Source organism: Sprattus sprattus, assembly GCF_963457725.1.
Source record: "Sprattus sprattus genome assembly, chromosome: 2".
Classification (NCBI taxonomy): Eukaryota; Metazoa; Chordata; class Actinopteri; order Clupeiformes; family Clupeidae; genus Sprattus; species Sprattus sprattus.
The window spans coordinates 42,319,982-42,342,481 of record NC_137921.1 but is presented as its reverse complement, the minus strand read 5'-3'; the positions used below and the strand labels follow the sequence as shown (position 1 = coordinate 42,342,481).

Sequence of the window (22,500 nt, the reverse complement as noted above, 5' to 3'; positions counted from 1 at the left end):
AAATATCTAATTCTGTCCTCTCGAGCGTGCAGTCCCTGCTCGACTGGCTGCTGTGTTTAATGACACACACACACACACACACGCCTTGAAGCTCTTTTTCACATACCGAAGCCCAAACACTCCACTTCTTTGATGTTCTCTCCACACACACACACACACACACACACACACACACACACACACACACACACACACACACACACACATACACACACACACACACACACACACACACACACACACACACACACACACACACACACACAGACAGACAGACAGACAGACAGAAGGCCAGGCTCCCTTCTTAATTATGGTGTGTCATGCATCCAACCCAAATTGGGTTCTGTGAGTGTATGTGTGTGTGTGTGTGTGTGTGTGTGTGTGTGTGTGTGTGTGTGTGTGTGTGTGTGTGTGTGTGTGTGTGTGTGTGTGTGTGTGTGTTTGTGTGTGGTCCAGTTGCTCTGCACACATACATGGCCCATGGCTGTACTTTATCAAAAAGCTTCTTCTTCGGAGAGTGCGTGGAGACAAAGGCGGGCCGCCTGAGGAGGGGCTTCTGTGAGGCCCAGCAGAAGACGGCCAGATGAAGAATAAAAGCTGCACTGCGTCATTATCATCAACTTTCATTTACAAACACGGCAGGGGCGTGCCTGCCAAAGACATCAGGCCACTCACTCTCTCTCCCTCCCTCCCCCTCTCTCTCCTTCCCTCCCCCTCTTTTCTTCCCCTCTCTCTCTCTTCAACTAATCTTCTGATGGGGCACCATTATCACAAACACCACAATAATGAGGATAATAAAGCACCTTCGCTGTTCTCAGTGCATTGTGGGAAGTGAGGCGTCAGACGCGTGTGCATGGCATGCATCTCTGAGGCGACTCGGTAGACAGACTAACAGGTGGGTAGAGTAATATGGAGACTACAGGGGTTTTGGAAAGGTCAGGATACATTTGGTACTAGCAAAGTAATCCTTTCCAATAACACCAGGCGGAAAAAGAAAGTGAGACATAGGACAGGCAAAAGAAGTACCGTGTCCTTAATAGAGAGACTCTGTGCCATTAATAGACAGAGCGAAGACAACAGCAGGGGCTACAGGGACTCTGGGGGGGGGGGGGGGGGGTCTACCTGCCCTCATCCCCAGGAGACACAGAGAGAGAGAGGGAGAGAGGGACGGAGAGAGAGACGGAGGCCCAAAGAAAAGATGGAGGGGTAGAGGATAGAGAAGGATAGAAGAGAGAGAGAGAGAGAGAGAGAGAGAGAGAGAGAGAGAGAGAGAGAGAGTTGAAGGGGGTTGAAGATGAAATGTACTTTCTTCAAAGATGTCCTAAATTTCTTTCACTAAGAATAACATTATACTTCAATTTGGTTAAAAACATTTCATTTTTTTGTCACTCGATTAAAAATCTAAAATGAGAATCCTCTTAGGAGAAGAAGAACAGACATTAGAGCTCATTCTGTGTTAATGTGTCACAACATACACAAAAATGGCCAGGGTGCAGACTTCCTATCCTTCTCATCTAATTCTAATTATTTATAGCTGTATTTTTTATTGTGTTTAATAATCTATCTTTGTATCTATATTATTATATTATATCTATATATACATGTCTTTGCAGGCTTTGGCAACAAAAAAGCATTTGTCATGTCAATAGAGAGAGAGAGAGAGAGAGAGAGAGAGAGAGCCACATAGAAAAGGATGGAGGATGAGAGAAGGCAGAGGGGAGTCAGAGAAGCAGACGGCAGAGGGGGCACAGGTGTGTGTGTGTGTGTGTGTGTGTGTGTGTGTGTGTGTGTGTGTGTGTGTGTGTGTGCATGTGTGTGTGTGTGTGTGTGTGTGTGTGTGTGCGGGTGTGTGTTTGTGCTCCTGTCAGGAGAGTGTGCTGTCCGCTTAACGGCACCAGCGGTCAGGAAACAGAATTGGTGGAGCGTGTGAGTGTGAGAGGCCATGAGTGTCTGGCCTGCTAAGCCTAGTGTGAGAGGATACACACACAAACACACACACACACACACACAACATGCTGCTATCCATTACAGAGGTGACTCTGAGGAAATAGGGTAACAGAGAGAGGAAGAGAAAAAGATAGAGAGAGGGGGAAAAAGAGAGAGATGGAGATAGACAGAGAGACAGGGAGAAAGAGGGAAAGGATAACAACAGACAGAGACTGAAATAGGGAAATAATGACTGACGGATATAGATAAAGAGAAAGAGAGATCAACAGATATATATATAGTTAGACATATGGACAAATAGATAAATAGATATATAGACAGATACATAGACTGAGAAAGAAAGAGGGGGAGAATAAAAGACAGGCAGAGATAAATAGAGAGATAGGGAGAGAAATAACAGAGGGAGCAGTTGAGCTGATTCTCTCTTTTCCCCTTCTCTCATTCTCTTTCCTCTCCCCCTCCCCCTCTCATCTCCTTTCTTTTCTTCTGTAGTGCTCATATATGTGAGGAGCCCCCCCTCCCCGTCCACAGGGCAGCATTTATCTTCCTCTGTTGTGGGCGACGGCACTCTGCAGCACTGTGCTGTGTTGTCATGGCGTTGTCATGGTGTTGTCACGGCGGTGTGCGCGGACACCCCCCCGTAAGGTCGTTAAACGGAAGGGCGCGGCGGGGGGCAGACTAGCGGGGCTGTTGTCAACTTCCATCTGCTGCCATGTTACGCCCTCATGAGAGCACCGGTGATCCGTGTAGAGAGCCCAGAGCAGGCTCCTACACACTCACTCACTCTCACACACACACACACACACACACACACAAACACGCACACACAAACACGCACACACACTCACACACACACACAAACATGCACACACAAACACACACACACACACGTGCACACACACTCACACACACACACACACACACACACACACACACACACACGCACACAAACGCACACCCACGCACGAATACACACAAAAGTTGGTGCACACACACATACACGCACACGCACGCACGCACGCACACACACGTGTGCGCACACATACACACACACGCACACATACACATACACATACTCACAAACACACACACACACACACACACACACACACACACACACACACACACGCACACACACACACATATTGGCACTGATTCTAACACCTCCACAGGGCTATCTGGCCCTGTCATACCTCTACCCCTCATGGTGAGTGCACTGTTGTACCCGTAGGAGGCGCCAGTGGGAGATCTCGCTCATGGATGGCTAAGTCCATTATGCAGATGCAGAGTTCACCAGTCATGCTCTGTTTGAGCAGCAACAACTGCCCCTGGTGGGGCAGCTAAACCCAGACTAATGCCCACAGGAGGGGATAAAGATGGAGCAGAGAGAGTGATGACTGATCTGTCTCTTTTCTCTGTCACTCTCCCCATTCTCTCCACATCTCTCTCTCTCTCTCTCTCTCTCTCTCTCTCTCTCTTCAGCAGAATAAAGATGCTTATGTGATCAGAGTGGATGGATGAAAAAAGAAAAGGAGATCACAAATGAACAAAAGTGGGGCGATGCATGGAATAGAAATGTGAGTAATTCATACAACTCTCCCCCCTCACCAGAATGCCCAGCAGGAGGGAAATATCTTAAAAGAAGAACAATGTTCACCTACCGGTGCACCTGTAAAAAAAGGATTGGTCATACACTCTCTTTCGGCACAACACAGTTTGCCTGGCAGGAGGCAGCAGCCATTTTAGGGCATTTTGCATCATTTAGCATGAACACAGGTGGTACGAAATCACGACCTTCAGCCTGGCAGCTGCTAGCATCCAGTTTGACCTGCCGCCATTTTGGCGCAGTGCCCTCAGTCATGAAGTCCTCAGTTTCCCTCCACAGACAAGCCATAAGTCGTCTCAGAATCTCCCAGAACAATTCAGATATCGCTCGTTACATCTCTTCACAGCGCCAAGAAACGGCCGGAGGAGATCAAACAGAAGGCTCCTCACACACACACACACACACGCATGCACACATGGTCACACACACACACACACAAACACACACTCATTCGCTGACAGGTTTCATGGCGCTGTGAGGGGTAACACAAGTTTGAACACACATTGCCGTGGAGATGCTGTGGAGATGCCCCCCCCAATACATCTGTCAGGAATAAAAGCATGCATCAGTCCCCCCAGAGACACACACACCAACCCCACCTCAGCCCTAAGGTTCAACCACCTGGTAAGACACACAGAACACACACAACAGATAAACAACGGATAGGTAAACAGACAAACACAGGATAAACGGACAAATACAGACCAAACACAGACAAACACAGACCAAAGACAGACAAACACAGACCAAACAAGAGCACAGGGAAAAATGGAGAAAGAAGAGGGATGGACATGGACACCCACACACACATATTCATAGACACACACACACACACACACACACACACACACACACACACACAGAGACACCGGGCAAAGATGCATGTTACTGGGCGGGGCAGAGGAGATTGGTTAGCGTAGCGGTCTCTGAGCCAGTGGTCTGCAGGAAGTGGGGAAGTGTGTTAGAGTGTGTTAGAGTGGTCGCCATGGCGCCGGGGCCGTGTTAGTGTCTTACCTTTGATGGGGGTATCCTCTGCAGGAGATACAAACCAAACACACAAGAGTTAAACTGCCGCACTAAAACTAGTTTGGCCACTAGTCAGTAAAACGGTTAGAGTTCAGGTTAATGTTTTAGAGTTAATTTTAATGGAGTTCTTCAGGGGGGAGGGGAAGGGGGTTGAGCCCCTCCCACTGCTGCTGTTAAAGGGAAAGACAGGAGCTTGTGTCTGCTGGAGTCTCAGCAGCTGACACAGACACACATGTGTGTGCGTGTTTATGTGTGTGAGTGTGTGTGTGTGTATGTGTGTGTGTGTGTGAGCGAGTGTATAAGTGTGTACGTGTGTGTGAGTGTGTGAGTGTGTGAGTGTGTAAGTGTGTATATGTGTGCAGGGGAAGTGGGAATGCTCAGAGGGGCATTGAGATCTACATCCATCATTGCTAGCTGTCAGCAAGAGAAAGTGAGTATGCACTCCCTGCAGCCTTGTGTATGTGTGTGTGTGTGTGTGTGTGTGCGTGTGTGTGTGCACGCGTGTGTGTGTATTTGTGTGCGCGTGTGTGTGTGTGTGTGTACGTGTGTATGTGTGTGTGTGTGTGTGTTTGTGTGTGTGTGTAGGTGTGTGTGTGTGTGTGTGTGTGTGTGTGTGTGCATGTGTCTTTGCCCTGACCCCTCCTCTGAACACAAAGAGCTCCTCTGTCCTGCAGCAGTGGGAGGTGGTTGTGGTTGCTGTGAGGGTTGCCATGTTTTGCCTGTTTCTTGGTCTGCTTGCAGAGAAGGGTTGCCATGTTTCTTGGTCTGGTTGCAGTGAGGGCTGCCTGCAGTGCACACACTGGTGAACTCAGCACAGGGTAAACCTGATTGGCCTCTATGTTTTGCCACATGCCTGTGTGTTTCACAGTGACAGACCAACCAACATGCGTTTATCAACTACTCATTCCCTACAACAGCCCCTTCAGCAATAAGCATGATTTCAAGGCAACACAGAGTCCCAGGCACTACAATACCCATGAGCACATGGGGCAGTGACAGGGAAATAAACCTGCCTTTTAACAGGTGAACACCCTGAGCAGAACCCAGCTTAGATGGAGGACCATCCGCCGTGTGTTATGCAACTACTATTATTGTATAAGACTCCATGGCCGGGACCTCAAGAATCAGGCAAAGCATTGGGACAGGGATCCTTCAGTCTTTAAGTCTGTTTAAGAGTTCAGAAATGTTTAGGGGATATTAGAAGGGGAGTTTAGGAAGAGTTAAGTGTTAATTGTTACGGGGTCACAGGGTTATGGGGTCATTGGGCAGCAGCGTGTTATGCCTCTCTCTCTGAGAGTCCATCATAGGTTAGGATCATATGGCTAGGGTTAGGACAGATTAGGTTCCCCCAGAAAAGCCTCATAGGTTAGGTTTGTATGGTCAGGGTTAGGTTAGGTTAGGTAAGGTTAGGTTAGATTAAAACTCGGTTTAAACAGATACAATAAAAGAAGGTTTATAAAGTGGTCACACATGACTGTTAAGGACAAAGCAAAGATAAGGAAGGTCAGGGAGGATGGGAGAAGATGTTCCCAGTCCAAAACAAGGTATAAAAAGAGAGTTGTGTCTGCTGTGGGCTGTCTGCTGCCTGAGTCACACGTTCACAGAGGCAGTGATGGCAGAGCCCCACAGATGGCCACGCGCAGGACCGACACACAGGGTCGGTTCTTAACTCCGAGGAGAGTAGATGCAGATACACTACTGCAAGGTCAACACTTTCTCCAGCTCTCTCCCTGAAACACTGCCATGTAGGAAGCCTCTCTCTCTCTCACTCTCTCTCTACCTCTCTGTCTCTCTACATACACACACGTGCGCGCGCACACACACACACACACACACACACACACACACACACACACACACACACACACACACACACACACACACACACCCCCACACACACACACTCAGCCATATGGGGAAACTCACACAGGTACATACTGACAGAAGCCAGATGTGGGCCTGATCAGGGCCAGACTGGTGGGGCCATTGGGTGTCTGGTGTAAGAAGGCTACATGTTTCCATTTCTTTAGTAAAGCTCTTTCTTTTCCCTACACCCATGGCGGAGAGAATGAAGGTGGTGTGTGTGTGTGTGTGTGTGTGTGTGTGTGTGTTTATATATATTTAAGTATGTGTTTGTGTATTTAAATGTGTGTGTATATGTGTGTGTGTGTTTGACTATGTGTGTATATGTGTGTTTAACTGTGTGTGTGTGTGTGTGTGTGTGTGTGTGTTTAAGTATCTGTGTATGTGTGTGTTAACTTTGTTTGTATGTGTGTGTATTTAAGTGTGTGTGTATGCGTGTGTTTAACTGTGTGAGTTTGTGTGTGTTTAAGTATGTGTGTATGTGTGTGTTTAACTGTGTGTGTGTTTTAGTAAGTGTGTATGTGTGTATTAAAGTATGTGTGGCCTGTGTGTACGTGTGTGTTTACCTCTGTGTATGTGTGTGTGTTTAAGTATGTTTGTGTTTAACTGTGTGTGTGTTTGTGTGTGTTTAAGTACGTGTGTGTTTAACTATGTGTATGTGTGTGTGTTTAAGTATGTTTGTGTTTAACTGTGTGTGTGTTTGTGTGTGTTTCAGTACGTGTGTGTTTAACTATGTGTGTGTGTGTTTCTGTGTGTGTATGTGTGTGTGTGTGTGTGTGTGTGTGTGTGTGTGTGTGTGTGTGTGTGTGTGTGTGAAGGAGATATCCCAATCTGGCTGCGGCCTCGGCCCATCTGCCCAGCTCAGAATGGGCACCCTGCCATCCTGCCCCTCCAGCAAGGCCAGTGTGACCTCAGCATCACCATGGAGACTTGCTCAATTGGATACAGCGTGTCTCCTGTTCAGAACAATTGACCCCCTGACTTAACTTCCCAGCCTGTCTGACAGACAGCCTGCCTGTCTGCCTGTCTGAGGGTCAGCCTGTCTGTGTGCTTATTTAGCTGTTAGCCTGCATGTCTGTCTGTCTATTTCTTGCATTTGTGTCTGTCTGGGTTTTAGCCACTATCTGTTTCTGTATGTCTCTGTATGTATATCTGTCTGTCTCTCTTTATGTCTCTGTATGTATATCTGTCTGTCTCTCTGTATGTCTCTTTGTGTTTATCTGTCTGTCTCTCTGCATTCATATCTGCCTGTCTCTCTGTCTGCTTCTGGCTGTTTCTCTGTCGGTCTCTTTGTGTATGTCTGTCTGTCTCTCTGTCTGTCTCTTTGGGTATATCTGTCTGTCTCTTTAAGTATATTTGTCTGTCTCTCTGTATTCATATCTGTCGGTCTCTTTGTGTATGTCTGTCTGTCTCTTTAAGTATATTTGTCTGTCTCTCTGTATTCATATCTGTCTGTCTCTTTGTGTATGTCTGTCTGTCTCTCTGTATTCATATCTGTCTGTCTCTCTGTCTGCTTCTGTCTGTTTCTCTTTTTCCTGTCTGTCTTAGTTTATTAATCTCACGATGTACTGTCTATCTCTTACTGTAGTGAGTATCTCTCCTGACCTTTAAGTACAGCATCCCTCTGGCAGGTAGGAGAACTCCAGGGTGTGGCCGCAAGACACCCCATCAACTGCCATTATGAGATTATAAAATCATAATCCACACACACACACACACACACACACACACACACACACACACACACACACACAAACCCTCCATAATCTCCCCCTACTTATGCAGGCCTGAGGTTTCGAAATGTCATCCCACCCCCCAACTCCCTCTCTCTAACTCACTTTACCACATGCACACACACCCACACACACACACACCACACACCCCCAGAGGAGACCCCTCAGGGGCCTCTGCAAATATCACCTTTCTGCCAGACACTGCAAGACACATCTGTCCAAGACTTTAAGCCAACATACTCGCTCACACGCACAAGCACACACACTCACACTCATAAACGCATTCACACACACACACTTGCACACGCGCCTGCACACACTCACACTTGCTTGCACGCATACACACACAAACATGCACACTCACACCTTCTTTCTTTCTGCTCTTTTTAGTCCTGGCTTCTGTGTGTGTGCACTGGGAACCGATTGGCTGCTAGCTTGGCTGACCTGGCTGCATTGGCAGTGTTGGGGTGTGTGTTATTGTGGTGTGTGTATGAGGTTTTGATGGACGTGGGGGCGACAAAAATGAACTGCTGAACTCCCTCCGCTACACACACACACACACACACACACAGACACACAAACTGCCACCCCATCAATCAGAGCACCACCTCTGGCTCCTCTTACACACACACACCCAGAACACGAGTCGGTGGCGGCGGTCACCGACAGCCAATCACACACAGCCTTCTTAAACCACACAGGAAGCTGGGCCTCTATGGGAACCGTCCTGCTGTCTCTTCCATTTCATACGGAGGACAACACACTCACACACACTCACACACACACACTCTCCCTCTCTACAGCAGCACTCAGCATGCATACCTGGAGCTGAGTAGGTCAGTAAGTGGTTCCCTCCCCTGTGACACCTTAAGAAAAAAACATCACCACTTTAAACCCAAATGCCATTTCCCCCCCTCTGGAAAAGGCAGCAATATATCTTACTTGTTCCTTGCTTTTATCTATCCCTTCTTCCCTCTCTCCCTTTCTGTCTTTCCCTCTCCCTCCATCCATTTGTATGTGGGTGTCAGCTAGGTCCTCAGCTAATGCTTGCAGGGTTGGGGTAAACTTTAAGGCTTCTACTGTTTAAATCCAGTGGCCGTGGCTATAAAGACTAAACAGTAAATGGCAACCCCATCCCTCTCTCTCCCTCCTTCTCTGTCAGTCTCCCTCTCTCTCTCCCTCTGAACATCTTTCCTATTTTCCAAGCCTCTTGCATCTTTGGTCATGTTAAATATCACTGTTCTGTTTTCAGCATAGGTGTCATGTTGTTGTTGTTGTACAAGTCCACCTCATCACTTGAGACAGCAGTTTTACGTGCAGTCCGCAGAAAACCAGATCATACCAGATCAGACCGGACTAGAGAGAGTAGGAGCTCCAGCAGACTGTGTCTGTGTGAGGCGGACACCAGCGCTGGCGTGTCACCCATCTTAAATATACGCTGCTGTTTTTGGACAGGGGTTGATTTTTCTGTTTTCGTCTTTCTTCTTTCTCTCCATGGACTATTTTTGCTCGTTGTGTGGACAAAAAAAGAGAGAAAAAATGCTGGGTAAAAAAGCTGGGCTAGTGTCAGCAGAACAACACACTGAGGTAGATGAACTATTCAACGTGTGTGTGTGTGTGTGTGTGTCTGTGTGTGTGTGTGACGCCGCTTACACAGAACAACACACTGCAGTAAATTAACTATTCAACGTGTGGGAAATCCCCTGGGGAGGGGGGGGGGAGAATTCATGTGTTGAAAAAAAAACAAAGTTCATGGGGAAAAAAAAGAATCCTTCTTTGAAAAAACAACAACTTTCTAGGGGTTGAAGTTAGTGAAAGGGGAAGCTAAGAAAGAGAAATAGAGGAGTGGAAACTAGGGAGCGAGACAGGGGAGGGGAGGAGGAGGAGGAGGGGGAGAGCATGCTTTTCATTTTAAGAGAAGGTAAAACGCCATCTGCTTCAGGGGCTGAGAGTAGCTGAGGAACTCAGGGAGGAACTTACCAAAGGCCTCTGACCATTAGAACAAACAAGAAGAAGTGAAAGAAAAGAAAAGAAAAGAAAAGATAAGAAAAGATAAGCAAACAGAAGAGGGAGGGAAAAAGATGGCAGACATCAGGTCACCTTCAGTCTGAAGAGTGAACTCACATAGGGACACACACACACACACACACACACACACACAGAACATATCAACAGATCATACCAGACAGACACACACACAACATTTTATCAGAACAAGACAGCATGATGTAATTTACATGAAGTAGATAGGACCCATTGTGTGTGTGTGTGTGTGTGTGTGTGTGTGTGTGTGTGTGTGTGTGTGTGTGTCTGTGTGTGTGTGTGTGTGTGTGTGTGTGGGGGGGGGTCATTTAGGGGTGATGTGTGGTGAGTGTGTGTGCAGGTTGCCTTCATCAGGGTGTTTTTAGTTTCGGAAGGTTAACTTAGAGGTGATGTGTGGTGAGTGTGTGTGCTGGTTGTCTTTCTCAGGGTGATGTGTCGTGAGTGTGTGTGCAGGTTGTCTTTCTCAGGGTGATGTGTCGTGAGTGTGTGTGCTGGTGGTCTTTCTCAGGGTGATGTGTCGTGAGTGTGTGTGCAGGTTGTCTTTCTCAGGGTGATGTGTCGTGAGTGTGTGTGCAGGTTGTCTTTCTCAGGGTGATGTGTCGTGAGTGTGTGTGCAGGTTGTCTTTCTCAGGGTGATGTGTCGTGAGTGTGTGTGCAGGTTGTCTTTCTCAGGGTGATGTGTCGTGAGTGTGTGTGCAGGTTGTCCTCATCAGGGTGATGTGTCGTGAGTGTGTGTGCAGGTTGTCTTTCTCAGGGTGATGTGTGGTGAGTGTGTGTGCAGGTTGTCCTCATCAGGGTGATGTGTCGTGAGTGTGTGTGCAGGTTGTCTTTCTCAGGGTGATGTGTCGTGAGTGTGTGTGCAGGTTGTCCTCATCAGGGTGATGTGTCGTGAGTGTGTGTGCAGGTTGTCTTTCTCAAGGTGTTTCTAGTTTGAGGTTCTGACTGCTGGAGCCAGAGGGCAGGATCAATAATGCATCTGAGTTTAAGCACTGACACACACGCTCAGCACATCACACACACACAAACTGTGTGCAACTACTCTGGGGATACAGAGCTCACCTTCTGGCATCACAGAAGGTTTTGTGTGTGTGTGTGTGTGTGTGTGTGTGTGTGTGTGTGTGCGTGTGTGTGTGTGTGTGTGTGTGTGATGTGTGTGTGTGTGTGTGTGTGATGTGTGTGTGTATGATGTATGTGTGTACAGGTGTGTGTTTATGGTTTGTAGTGTGTACAGTTGTGTGTTTATGGTTTGGTGTGTGTTTTTGGTTTGGTGTTTGTATAGGTGTGTGTTTATGGTTGGAGTGTGTACAGGTGTGCATTTATGGTCTGGAGTGTGTACCGGAGGTGTGTTTGTGTCTGTGTGTGTGTTTATGGTTTGTAGTGTGTACAGTTGTGTGTTTATGGTTTGGTGTGTGTTTTTGGTTTGGTGTGTGTATAGGTGTGTGTTTATGGTTGGAGTGTGTACAGGTGTGCATTTATGGTTTGGAGTGTGTACCGGAGGTGTGTATGTGTCTGTGTGTGTGTTTATGGTTTGGAGTCTTTGAAGTGATGTGCCGATGACGTGAACACTTCAGGACTTCAACAGACAGACATAAACACAGTGATGCGACACACACCAGTCCTGACACACAACACACACCAGTCCTGACACGTAAACACGCAGCACACAGCAACGTGACTCCAGTACCTTGGAGAGAAACCAGGAAGCGATGTAGAAGAAGATTAAACAGACAGAAGAGAGCACAACAAACACACACAGAGACACAAGACACACAGAGAGACACACACGAAGGGTAAAAGACAGGAGAGGACAACAGCCAGGGGTCAACTCACCCAGCCTCCTTCTTCCCTAATGCATTGTAGCCCCCACGCCCCCCCCCCCCCCCCACCATCCACCAAACACACACACACACACACACACACACACACACACACACACACACACATACACACATTAACACACACACACATGACCCCCTTCCCAAACTGAGCCTCATGTGTCTGGAACTGATGCAGATCAGGGCCATGGCCCAGCGGACAGATCTGGCTCTGATCGGACCAGTGGAGTCTGTTGAGGCCAGTATTACTGTATGTCAGAGCGCGTGTCCTGGGACAATGCAGGGGGGCTTGGCTTGCATGTGGATTGGCAGTGATTACAGGGCTAACTGACTTTAATGTGTCTGGCACAGTCAGCGCTCAGAGGAGGGCTACCAGGTCACACCGTCGAAACAGCAGAGTCCAATGGGGAGTGGAGCCCCTTGTCATGGGAGGTGTTGGTGGGTTTTAGAGGCAAAGCCAACCTTGTCTGAGGGAGATTTTCAGCAGAATAAAACACTCTACATGGTTGTCCCCCGACGTTTCGTCTCTTCACAGAGGGCCAAAGTAATATCTGCTTCTGTGAGACCCAGCAGCACACAGCAGCTCAGCCTTGATGGAGAGGCCACTGGACCACATCTGAGCTGGATATGAGTCGGATCTGGCCTTGCAGAGTCAGAGGACAGCAGCCTAGCACAGCTTAGCGTAGCGTCAGCATCAGGGCAGAGCAGTGCTAACATCAGGCGAGAACTGCGTGGCGGCGCTGCAGAGTGTGGGCATGGGTTGAGAGATCTGTGTGCTGCCGCTTCCCCGTCCCTCCCCCTCCCCCGAGGACGTCTAGTGCCCCTCAGCAGAGGAGTCAAAAGCTTTCTCACACACAGTCACAGAGATGCGCCCACTAGGGGCCCAAACACGGCAGAACGGAGCCACAGCGGACCACTCAGCTACATCTGAAGCACATCAACAGCCTCTGCACTCCTTTCCTCTCCTCTCTCCTGTCCTCCCCTCTCCACTCCTCTCCTCTCCTCTCGTTGCCGGGGGACTTCCCATCCCTGCACTCTGTCTTGGGTAGTTCTGGATGGAGGTTATTTTTGCACTCTTCTTCAGAGCTCGGTAACACTCCAGATCTGGGATAAGCTCAGGTGGAGGATAGACCAGGCATATCAAATATATAATATATATATAATATGTATAATAAAATACACCTAATATACTTATACCTAATCTAGTGATTCTGGGTCAAATCAGGACTATATCCAGGCCTAATTATGGCCAGATCAGGGCTAAATCATGGCTGTATCTAAACTAAATCCAGGTAAATTTCCACTTCAGCCTCAAAGCAAACCCACAGGACCCGACCCGCCTGCACCTTCCCCTGCTCCCCATCTGAGTGGACTGGACCAGGCTTTTAAACAGCACCTCATCTGAATGGACTGGACTGTACGCGACTGCGTGAGACTGGATTTGACTGGATGTGTGAGGCCTGAGTGCTGAGCTGTGCTGGGCCGGGCTGAACTGTGCTGGGTTGTGTCCTCTCTCTGCAAGCTCCGGACCAGCTGACTGCCGAGGCTCAGGGAGCACACGTCCCTCCTCTTTGGCTTTGACCTTTGACACTTTGAGCCAGCTCTTCTCTCAGGGATGCGTGAGAAGTGAGAGGTGCACATAACATCCTGTAGGAGGTCATCCCCCTGAAAACACACAGCACCGCAGGACCCTCCCCCCCCCACCCAAACACAAGCCTGGAAGCCACACACACACAGCCTGGAATACAAGCAGCAGGATCAGTGAGGGACAGAAAACAACCGTGAGAGGAGGGGCTGGAAAGAAAGAGAGAGAGCTAGAGAGAGAGAGAGAGAGAGAGTGAGACAGAGTTGGGGAGGTGAGCGTGTTTGTACCTGATCGGAGCTGTTTGATGCGTCCATTGCTGGCGCTGGGGTCGATGGGCAGCAGGTCCTTGAACCAACTGATCTCGGGGTCGGGGTTGCCGCTGGCTGCACACAGCATGGTGGCCGTCCGCGTGCGCTCAACCACCTTCAGCTGGGGACCCATGTCTATCCGGGGGAAACCTGTCGGGAGCAGGTCCTCTGCACGCGGGGAGAGAGGAGGAGAAGAAGAGAGGAGTCAGAGTTGTTTTTACATTTTCTGCTTCATACTGCTGGAGAGTGAAGGCTGGATCCTATTCTAGAGTTTCTGTGCTTTATCACAGATGATCCTAATCTAGAGTTTCTGTGCTAGACCACTATGGATTCTAATCTAGAGTTTCTGTGCTACACTGTAAAAAAAAAATGTAATAAAACAGAATTTTACTGTTTTTTTTTACAGTTTTTTTCTGTATTTTTAAAATACCATTCATTTTACAAAAAGAAACTGTGATTTTACATGACAAATGTAAAATAACATGAAATCACTGTAAATGTAAAAACACAGAATATTTCTGTTGTTTTACACAGAAAAAACCCATTAGAAATACGTATATTTACTGTTGTAACACGGGTAGATGAAATCAAGCATTCTGATTGGTTGAGAGTGAGTCACTCAAAAATATCGAAACTGAACAAAGATGGCGGCGTGTAGCCTGTTAGTGGGAAATATTTGATGTGAATTAAGCTATCTACACGACTTTTTATACGTCTACATTGACTCGGTTAGTTGTTTATGTGCAACACGGATGGTGCACAGTATTGGTGGTTTTAACTAAGGCTCTCAAATATTATTTTAGGTTGCTGATTTCGCGTAGACCAAAACCCCATTAAGAACCATAGTAGCTTAAGCTAGCTAGCCTCTCTGCTAAAAGTATACCGTTAGCATTCAGATTATGCTCTCATACATAGACATATACATGTGTTATGTCTATGCTCTCATACGCCTCCCGCATTGAGGCCGATGTAGGGTCTGCGCGCGCCCAAATAGAACATTCTTGCACTGGTTACCACGGAGTTTCAACACTGACAAGACACACGACAGCAGAAGACTAAAGGTAAATGTCTTTGTACTTTAATTGAGTTCTCAAAAATAAAAAGCTTAATACCCTGGCATTGTATTTGACGATGAAAGGCTCATTGTGTATAGGTTGTCGTGCTGTCATGTTGGTGTGCTGAATGGGGGCCGTAATGTGAGTGTAGCCAACACCATATGAGGCTCTGGCTAACTTTGACTAGCTAGCTTGCACTAACAACCTTCAGTTTGTAGTCGTTAGGTAATGTAAGCCATAGTAGCTAGCTAAGGTAACATGTACAGTTCAAGTTAGCTAGCTAGCCAACCTGGATAATTTAATCCATTTTGTATTTGCTATTGAAAACATGCAGAGTGAGAGAAAGTAAAAACCTGGCTAGTAACATATTGCGTTTTCTAATGACGAAGGCTCTTTTAAGCACATATCATAGATACTCTTTTGCCATAGCTTTAAGGCTAGCTATTTAGCATATCGTGTTGGCTAGTTTGCTCCATTTTATATTATAACCATAGAGCAGGGGCAACGCCAGTGGTGTAAATCAGTTTTCCCCAAACCCTTTTCTCTCGAAGCACAATCTATGTATTCTATGGGGAAAAAAGTCTCACGGCACACCAGCATTACATGTTATTGTGTTGTTTGGTTGTGAAATGCCTTTTAAGTTTAGTTTGTTCGAGTTCCCCCCCACAGACAAGGCACAATGGAATCGGGAGCAATCTCCTGTGAACTTGAATGCATAGCTTGAGTATTGGTCATTGTATTGTCTGTTCCTGACCTGTTACATTTTCTTTTTCTGTTCAATTCTACAACAGAGTAACCGGCCTTGAACGGTTCAAATAAAACACAGTTCGGTAAGATTTAATTACTCAAATACGGCACTATCTATCAATCTAATTTTGCTACATGGTTTGATAAGCTAGCAAAACAATGGCAATGGTAGAAGTGGCTGTCTGTTTTTTTTTATTTTTTTTTTTACTGAAGTGAATAATGACTAAAACCTTGTTTTTCTTCTCTTTATCAGCAAATGGAGGCTAGCTTTAAAAAAAATACTGGCATCTATCTACCTAGATGGCAGAGAGATCTGCAAGATAGTTTACCACCTGCGAAGGAATTACTTGATGAATGAAAATCTCAAGATGGCCTACCTTCTGAAGTGTATATATAGATTGATTTCTCATGTATAATGCCGACTTCAATGAGTTTATTGATACAGATCGTAACACAGACATCAACGAACTTGATACATTTCAGTTGTTTTTTTCTGGTCGGGTTCTGAGCTAGCGGATGCAGAAATTCAACTGATATGTCCGGTAAGTCTGTAAGATAAGAAAACTTTGGTTGAATAGTTGTTGCTAATTTTTTAAGTAATTGTGCAGTCCTGTTGAAAATATGTGTTTTAAATGTTTGTTTAGGGATTTTAAACTGCACCAATGGCTCATACATTTTTGTATTGGTTTGTGTTTTTCTCCAGCCTCCTCCCCTGCCAAGACAGACACATTTTCTACCTTCCCATGACAGGCTGGACGACAGTGGATTGGAGTACTCAAAGTACTAATTCAATCAAAAGCTCCAAACATACTCACAGAATATGAGAAATCTGGTACCATATGCACAAAAAACAGGGTGCTACTTGTGAGGGTTGCTGTCAGCAATCTTGAGGAGAGATGAGGATTGTAAGTTGACGACACTGTCAAAGTGTGAGATTCAAAAGTATTGACAGTGGAGTGGAAGTTGTTCTTATATATCTCATACTTAAAATTAATATTTTAGTCAATACATGTGAAGTGTGAGTATAACTGATGGCAATACATGTTTCTAATTGAAGAGTTCAGGTGCAAAAACTTAAAAATGTAGGTATGATATAAAGGGAAATATTCTCAGTGCCTACTATACGATAATCATGCCAGCTGTGTTTTTTCCAATTTACCACAAAAAAGGTCAGGTGGACTTCTGAACTCTTCAATGTGTGTTTAGAAATGGTTTGGTTGATGCTGTCTGTTATTTTCAGTTACCCATCCAGTGATGACAAGGTGCGTCTTGACAAGAATGTTGTCACCACGTTTCCTAAATTGAGTGTCAAAATCCAGGAACACAATGAGGGATATGTAAGTGTTACCTTCCCACCCCACATTTTACTGATGTACCAAATGTTTATTGTTTCAGAAATAAGGGCCATTGTATTTTTGGTATTATTGACTGATGCCTCATGTCCACTCTCTACCTTCAACCCATGAAAAGGAACACTTACCCCCCCCCCCCCCCCCCCCCAATATCTCAGTAAATATAGCCTGTAAATTCAAATGAATAAATTGGATGGAATATTTATCTTTGTACATCTTAGTTTGACTTCGATAGCCAGTTTGAGGGGAAAGCTGATCTTTTCCTTCGCAAATGGCAGATGAACATCATCCCTAAGCTAATGAAGGTTGCTGCGTTGGAGTTGTCTGAGGATCTGGAAAATCCTTCAACCACCAGGAACAACAGTGATGGTATGTTGGTTCGCATTCAGAAAGATAGGGGGGAAATGCACTTATAACTTTTATGCAATGGATAATAACTGAAGCCAGTTTAATTGTTCAAGATAACTTAAAGTGCATATGACACCTCAATACTATTTTTTTTTAATAAATAGAACGAAGGTGGTATTTCACAATCGATATATATATATGTTGAGGAAAAATATACACATTTGACTTGTTAAAATCATCATTTGAATGCAGCGCCACTGAGCTACCGACTTCCCAAGCGACTCACTACCACCCTGCGTTAAAAAACTTAAATTACTTAAACGGAGGTACTCTGTTGCACTTGGTCGCCATTTTTCCTGACAGAAAACACATTTTCTCAGGGAGCCACCGGCTATTTTCTCAGTTGTAAATATGCCTTCACGGTGTGTTGCAGCATATTGCTCGAACGTCAGTTCCCATTCTTTTAGCCTTTTCAAATTTCCAAAAGACGAGGAAGTACGCGAGAAGTGGGTGCAGAATGTGTGTCGCACAAGAGTGCCTTCTCCAGCAAGCTTGAAATGACAACTAAAGTAATTTGCTGTGAAGTAATGCTGGAAGCATTGCTCTCTTTCCATTAAATAGGGAATGTATTTCACGTATTTAGAATGGCTGACCTAACAAACAACAGCTGTGAAAGAGCTACAGTACCTTGCGTAAGTATTCACCCCCTTGGATGTTTTACCCTTTTATGGCTTTTATAAATCAGTCATGGTCAATATAAGTTGGCTTTTTGGACAAAAAAATTCACAAAATAGCTCTCTTTAATGTCAAAGTGAAAATATATTTCTACACAGTCATGTAAATTAAATACAAATATGTAATGAAAATAAGTGATTGCATAAGTATTCACCCCCTTTATCACCCCCTTTATATAGACTGACCTAATTCAACAGAGGTCCAGCCAATTGGTGCTAGAAGTCTCACAATTAGTGATATGGGGATCAGTGTGCAGTAAATGTGTCTCAAGTGATTGTAGTATAACGACACCTGTGTCTGGAAGGTCTATTCACTGGTCAGTATTCAGTAATCAGTATTCCTGGCTACTGTTACAACATGAAGACCACAGATCACCCTAAGAAACTCAGAGAAAAGGTTATTGAAAAGTACAGGTCAGGGGAAAGATACAAAAAAATGTCCAAGGCACTTAACATCCCCTGAAATTCTGTTCAATCCATCATGAAGAAATGGAAGGAATATGGCACATGTGTAAATCTGCCTAGATCAGGCCGTCCTTACAAACTGAGTGACCATGCAAGAAGGAAACTAGTAAGAGAGGCCACCAAGACACCTATGACTACTCTGAAGAAGTTTCAAGCTTCAGCAGCTGGTATGGGAGAGACTCTGCATACCACCACTGTTGCCTTGGTTCTTCACCAATCAAAGCTTCATTGAAGAGAGCCACTGTTGAAAAAATGCTCCACTTTGGTCTCATCAAACCACAGAACCTTCTTCCACTTGACCATGGAGACTTCCACATGCCTTTTGGCGAACTGTAGTCGATCCTTTTTTTCAACAGTGGCTCTCTTCCATAAAGCTTAGATTGGTGAAGAACCAAGGCAACAGTGGTGGTATGCAGAGTTTCTCCAATCTCAACTGCTGAAGCTTGAAACTTCTTCAGAGTAGTCATAGGTCTATTGGTGGCCTATCTTACTAGTCTCCTTCTTGAACGGCCCCTCAGTTTGTGAGGACGGCCTGATCTAGGCAGATTTACACATGTGCCACAATCCATCCATTTCTTGATGATGGATTTAACAGAATTCCAGGGGATGTTTAGTGCCTTGGACATTTTTTTGTATCCTTCCCCTGACTTATACTTTTCAACAACCTTTTCTCTGAGTTGCTTAGAGTGATCTTGGGTCTTAATGGTTTAACAATAGCCAGTAATACTGATTACTGAATACTGACCAGTGAATGGACCTTCCAGACACAGGTGTCGTTATACTACAATCACTTGAGACACATTCACTGCACACTGACCCCCATTACACAAATTGTGAGACTTCTAGCACCAATTGGCTGGACCTCTGTTGAAATAGGTCAGTCTATACAAAGGGGGTGATAAAGGGGGTGAATACTTATGCAAGCACTTATTTTCATTACATATTTGTATTTAATTTACATAACTGTGTAGAAATATATTTTCACTTTGACATTAAAGAGAGCTATTTTGTGAATTTTTTTGTCCAAAAAGCAAACTTATATTGACCATGACTGATTTATAAAAGCCATAAAAGGGTAAAACATCCAAGGGGGTGAATACTTACGCAAGGTACTGTAAGAGACTGGAGGCAAACGGTACATCTGCCTCAATGAGGGGGGCGTTATACTTATTAGCAGCGAGGCTAGCTAACTTCTATATCATCACTGTCAGAACTCGGCTCTTCTGCTGGCTCGTCTTCCAGATACGGCTCAATGCTCACAATCACCTTTACAAACTGATCCGGATCGAAGTCTTCCTCAATCTCATCTCTGCTTGAGTCTGTTGCAGAAAATTGCTCAAAATTGCTGAATTCTTCAACCTCCATCGCTAGTTGTGTGGCGTGGGAACGAATGAGGTCTACTGCCAGGTGACCCTGTGATGTCAGTGGTGGTAGACTTCATTCGTTCCCACACCACACAGCTATCGATGGAGGGTGAAGAATTCAGCAATTTTGAGCAATTTTCTGCCACAGACTTCAGGTTTCAGGTAAGCCGGCACTGCTTGCCGAAGAGCGTCGCGAAAACCACACTTTGAAATCGTGTACAAACCTAATTTTTCAATCATCGGGTTTACACATGACTTCAAAGTACTATGTTTTATGTATAGTCTTGATAATTATATGCCGTTTACCTTTTTTTTTTAGGTGTCATATGCACTTTAACCTTGTGTAATGGTAGATATCTAATTTGGATTCTAATATTTTCATGTAGACATGCTTTGCTTCAAAGCACTTCAGATGCTCATACACCTTCTTCCACCAATGCCATCAGGACGAGGGGCTGGATGGAGTCGCTGCAGTGTTAAATCAGCCATTTCCTACCTCATGGACTTTGTGCAAGTATGTTTGTGTCTTATGACTTATTGGTTGCATCACTGAACCTCCTGATGTTGTGTTGTGGTCTCCTCCCCATGCTGGTTTAATAATGTAGTAATTCAAACGTTTTGTGTTACAGCCTAGAACGAGCATTTCATCATTGCTTGAGAATCCTGATTCATCGAGAGGCCACCAGCCTAGCATTGTGTGCATTGGACACCCAAGCGGAGCTGCCCAGCAGTAGCTGATCGTCGCAAGAAGTGACAAGATTGCTATGCCACTTGGAGATGAAGGGCTGATGTATTGGGCCTTATTGAAAAAAAAAACATTTACATTTGCAGTCGAGTTGGAAATTATATTAGAAGATATCAAGAGTCTGTGGATTTTTGTTTAGTTTTTTTTTTTTACTTTTTTTCTTTCATTTCCAATTCAGTTGAATTTGTTTTTGTTTGTTTCAGAACCAGTTGCTGTATGGTTACCTGTTAGTTTTTTTTTTATATATATATACAGAATAAAAATACAGAGAATGGGAAATTGTAGTTGTTCTCAGCTTAGTCTTGTTCAAACACAATTCATTTAAGCCCCTTTTCCGACTGGCCAAAAACTGGTTTAAACCATTTAAAATTAAAATAATTATTGTGTTATTAGGTGAGTATAGTTTTTTTAAGTTGAAAGTGCTTTAAATATTCATTTTTTTTAACTAGTTTTTAAAGATTAATCAAATTATTGTTGTATACTATTATATTACATCTCATAAAAAATTATATACAGGATTTTTAAACAAATAATGCCATTAAAACCAACTAATAACAGCACATTTCTGTAAATGTAAGCATTATTACCCGTATAACAATGTTAATCTACCATCTTCATGGGTAATTTAATTTAACAGCACATTTCTGTAATTATGAGACCAATAAATGGATTTAGTGTGTGAACAAGTGATAGAGAGAGGCATATTCTCAAAGGCTGAAAGATCAGGTAAGTGACTATACACTAAAAATTATAATAAACGGTAATTTTCTGGCAGCTGGGGCGCCAGAAAAAATACCGTAAAATAACATTAAATTACAACATTTTCACATTTTAAAACAATTAAATGACCTAGAAAAATGGAAAATAAATGTTGTATTACGAATAATGTTCGTAATACAACGTTTATTTACCGTTTTTCTAGGTCATTTAATTGTTTTAAAATGTGAAAATGTTGTTATTTAATGTTAAAAAACCTGAAAATAAGGGAAAATCTTGGTAAAATTACAACTAAAAACTGTATTTTAATTACGGGAAATAACCGTATTTTTACGGTACAGTAATTTTCTGTTATTTTACGGTATTTTTCTGGCACCCCAGCTGCCGGAAAAAAACCGTTTTTTTACGGTACAGTAATTTTCTGTTATTTTACGGTATTTTTCTGGCACCCCAGCTGCCGGAAAAAAACCGTTTTTTTACGATTTTTTTTTTTACAGTGTGTGTTAGTGTGGATCTCAGTGAGGTGTGTGTTACTCTGATGGGCTTGTATCTCTGTGTCACTGTAGTGGTCTGTTTGTTTTGTACAGCAGTGGTCTGTGTGAGTGCTTGTGTGTGTGTGTGTGTGTGTGTGTTAGTGTAGTGGTCTGTGTGTGTGTGTGTGTGTTACTGCAGTGGTCTGTGTGTGCATGCTTGTGCACGTCAAAAGAGGAATCCTCTTATGTGTCCTGAAGTCCTACCCTAACCCCTGACCCTCTCTTTCCCCCACCTCTCCTTCACCTCCTCTCATCTATCCATCTTTTACTCACCCTTCCCTCTCTTTCCCCACCTCTTCTTCACGTCATCTCCTATCTTTTACTCTCCCTTCCCTCTCTAGCCTTTCATGTACCCCCCCTCTCACCTCACTTGTACCCTCCATCTCCATCTTCTAATTCATCTAGTCCTCTTCATATCTTTTGGTCTCCTCCCCCCTCTGACCTGTCAGTCACCTATCCTCCCTTCACCTGCCTCTCCCTATCCCTACCCGTAC

General features: G+C 44.8%; 1 protein-coding gene and 1 long non-coding RNA gene across 14 annotated transcripts in view; one reads left to right on the top strand and one right to left on the bottom strand.

The window, feature by feature from the left end:
• ptprsa (protein tyrosine phosphatase receptor type Sa) overlaps positions 1 to 22,500 on the bottom strand; it is a 174,421-nt gene that overhangs the window by 86,388 nt on the left and 65,533 nt on the right. For 7 of the 13 annotated variants that reach the window (XM_080832930.1, XM_080832936.1, XM_080832940.1 and 4 more), the window contains 2 exons: positions 13,926 to 14,114; positions 4,568 to 4,585 (listed from right to left, as the gene is read on the bottom strand). In XM_080832930.1, coding sequence (XP_080689056.1) covers positions 4,568 to 4,585; positions 13,926 to 14,114 — 207 coding nt within the window. The remainder of the gene's footprint in view (positions 1 to 4,567; positions 4,586 to 13,925; positions 14,115 to 22,500) is intronic. The other 6 variants (XM_080832937.1, XM_080832933.1, XM_080832931.1 and 3 more) reach the window with 1 other exon arrangement.
• LOC308360804 lies at positions 17,347 to 20,835 on the top strand. The gene is made up of 3 exons (XR_013968533.1): positions 17,347 to 17,469; positions 20,398 to 20,525; positions 20,641 to 20,835. It is a non-coding gene; the product is annotated as an uncharacterized lncRNA (long non-coding RNA).